Source organism: Cynara cardunculus, assembly GCF_001531365.2.
Source record: "Cynara cardunculus var. scolymus isolate 2C chromosome LG 3, CcrdV1, whole genome shotgun sequence".
Lineage (NCBI taxonomy): Eukaryota > Viridiplantae > Streptophyta > Magnoliopsida > Asterales > Asteraceae > Cynara > Cynara cardunculus.
In genome coordinates this window covers 28,413,680-28,415,364 of record NC_037530.1, presented here as the reverse complement: position 1 = coordinate 28,415,364, position 1,685 = coordinate 28,413,680, and the positions used below count along the sequence as shown (strand labels likewise).

Sequence of the window (1,685 nt, the reverse complement as noted above, 5' to 3'; positions counted from 1 at the left end):
AGTTTTTGTCAAATACTTTATAATATAGTATAGATACCTGATTTTAATGTAAAGGACCATATTTACATCGTTAAAGTAGATGATACAAGGAGGATAGTTCACATGTTTTTATTTTATTTTTAATGGGAATAATTTTGATGCAACAAAAGGAAGACGACGGAAGTTTCGGACCCCGAAAGCATGGAAAATGATTCTTAACGCAGCAATTACGTTTTTCCTCTTATATATTTCTCTTACACGTGTCATCATTTCCTTATCCCACTCCACTATTTATACCCTCCTCCCATCAATCTCTCACTTTCTACCCCCCATTATCTCCTTCATCGTTTTCCAATCATAAATTCCGATTAATCGGTATCACTCCAATCCCAAGATCATCGGCTTTTTCATTCATTTTTGTATGAATATCGAATTTGAAAATAAACAAGAAACAGAATTCTAAGAAATTATTAACCCAATTTGGAGACAATAATCATACCATGCATCCTCGTCAAACAAACTCTCCACCGGCCGACGACGACTACATCAACGGCGATGACAACGGTTACGATTCCAATCGTACCAGCGGTGAGGGTTCTCCATTGATGATGTCACCATGGAACCAGACATCTTCTTTCCAACCATCGTCCACTGCTAGTCCTGATAATGGCCTCGTCGGTTCCCTGGTTCGGGAGGAAGGCAACATTTATTCCCTGGCTGCCGCCGGTGGCCTCCTCTACACCGGATCGGACAGCAAGAACATCCATGTCTGGAAAAACATGAACATGTTTACCACATTCAAGTCCAACAGTGGTCTTGTGAAGGCGATTATAATTTCCGGCAACAAGATTTTGACCGGCCATCAAGACGGGAAGATTCGTGTTTGGAAATCGAACACGAAAGACCCAAGAATTCATAAACGCATTGGAACATTCCCCACGTTTTTCGACATCTTGAAAACTTCCATGAAGTCGAAGAATTACGTTGAGGTGAAACGAAACTGTACGACGCTTTGGATCAGGCATTGCGACGCCATTTCCAGCCTCAGCATGAACGAAGAAGATGGTTTGCTTTATTCGGCTTCATGGGACCGAACGTTTAAAGTATGGAAAACGTCGAATTCAAAATGTCTAGAATCAGTGAAGGCCCACGACGACGCCGTGAACTCCATCGTCTCCACCGGCGACGGCCTGGTGTTCACGGGATCGGCGGAGGGGTCGGTGAAGGTGTGGAGACGAGAAGGGTGGGGGAAGAACATGAAGCATAAGTATGTGCAGACGCTGCTGGACCAAGAATGCGCGGTGACGGCGTTGGCGGTGTCGAAATCGGGATCGGTGGTGTACTGCGGGTCGTCGGACGGGTTTGTGAACTTTTGGGAGCTGAAAAAGCAGCTTTCACACGGCGGAGTCCTCAAGGGGCATAAACTGGCGGTGCTGTGTCTTGCGGCCGCCGGAAATTTGGTGTTCAGCGGATCAGCTGATAAAACGATATGCGTGTGGCTGAGGGAGGGGTCGAATCACACATGCATGTCGGTTCTAAGGGGGCACACAGGGCCAGTGAAGTGTCTGACGGTGGAGAAGGGCGGTGATGGGAAATGGGTGGTTTATAGTGGCAGTTTGGACAAATCGGTGAAAGTATGGAGCGTACCGGAGCAGTCGCCGGAGATGCAGCGAACGGCGATGGTACGAAACGGGAATGTTTCGTGA

At 46.6% G+C, this 1,685-nt stretch overlaps 1 protein-coding gene across 1 annotated transcript; it reads left to right on the top strand.

The window, feature by feature from the left end:
- Positions 1 to 479: 479 nt before the first annotated feature.
- On the top strand, positions 480 to 1,685 carry LOC112509105 (protein JINGUBANG-like). The gene has a single exon (XM_025113974.1). The coding sequence runs from the start codon at positions 480 to 482 to the stop codon at positions 1,683 to 1,685; it is 1,206 nt and encodes a 401-aa protein (XP_024969742.1).

What these genes read in the sequence shown, in the direction of transcription:
- LOC112509105 (XM_025113974.1), top strand. Translation starts at nt 480, where the DNA reads ATGCATCCTCGTCAAACAAACTCTCCACCGGCCGACGACGACTACATC.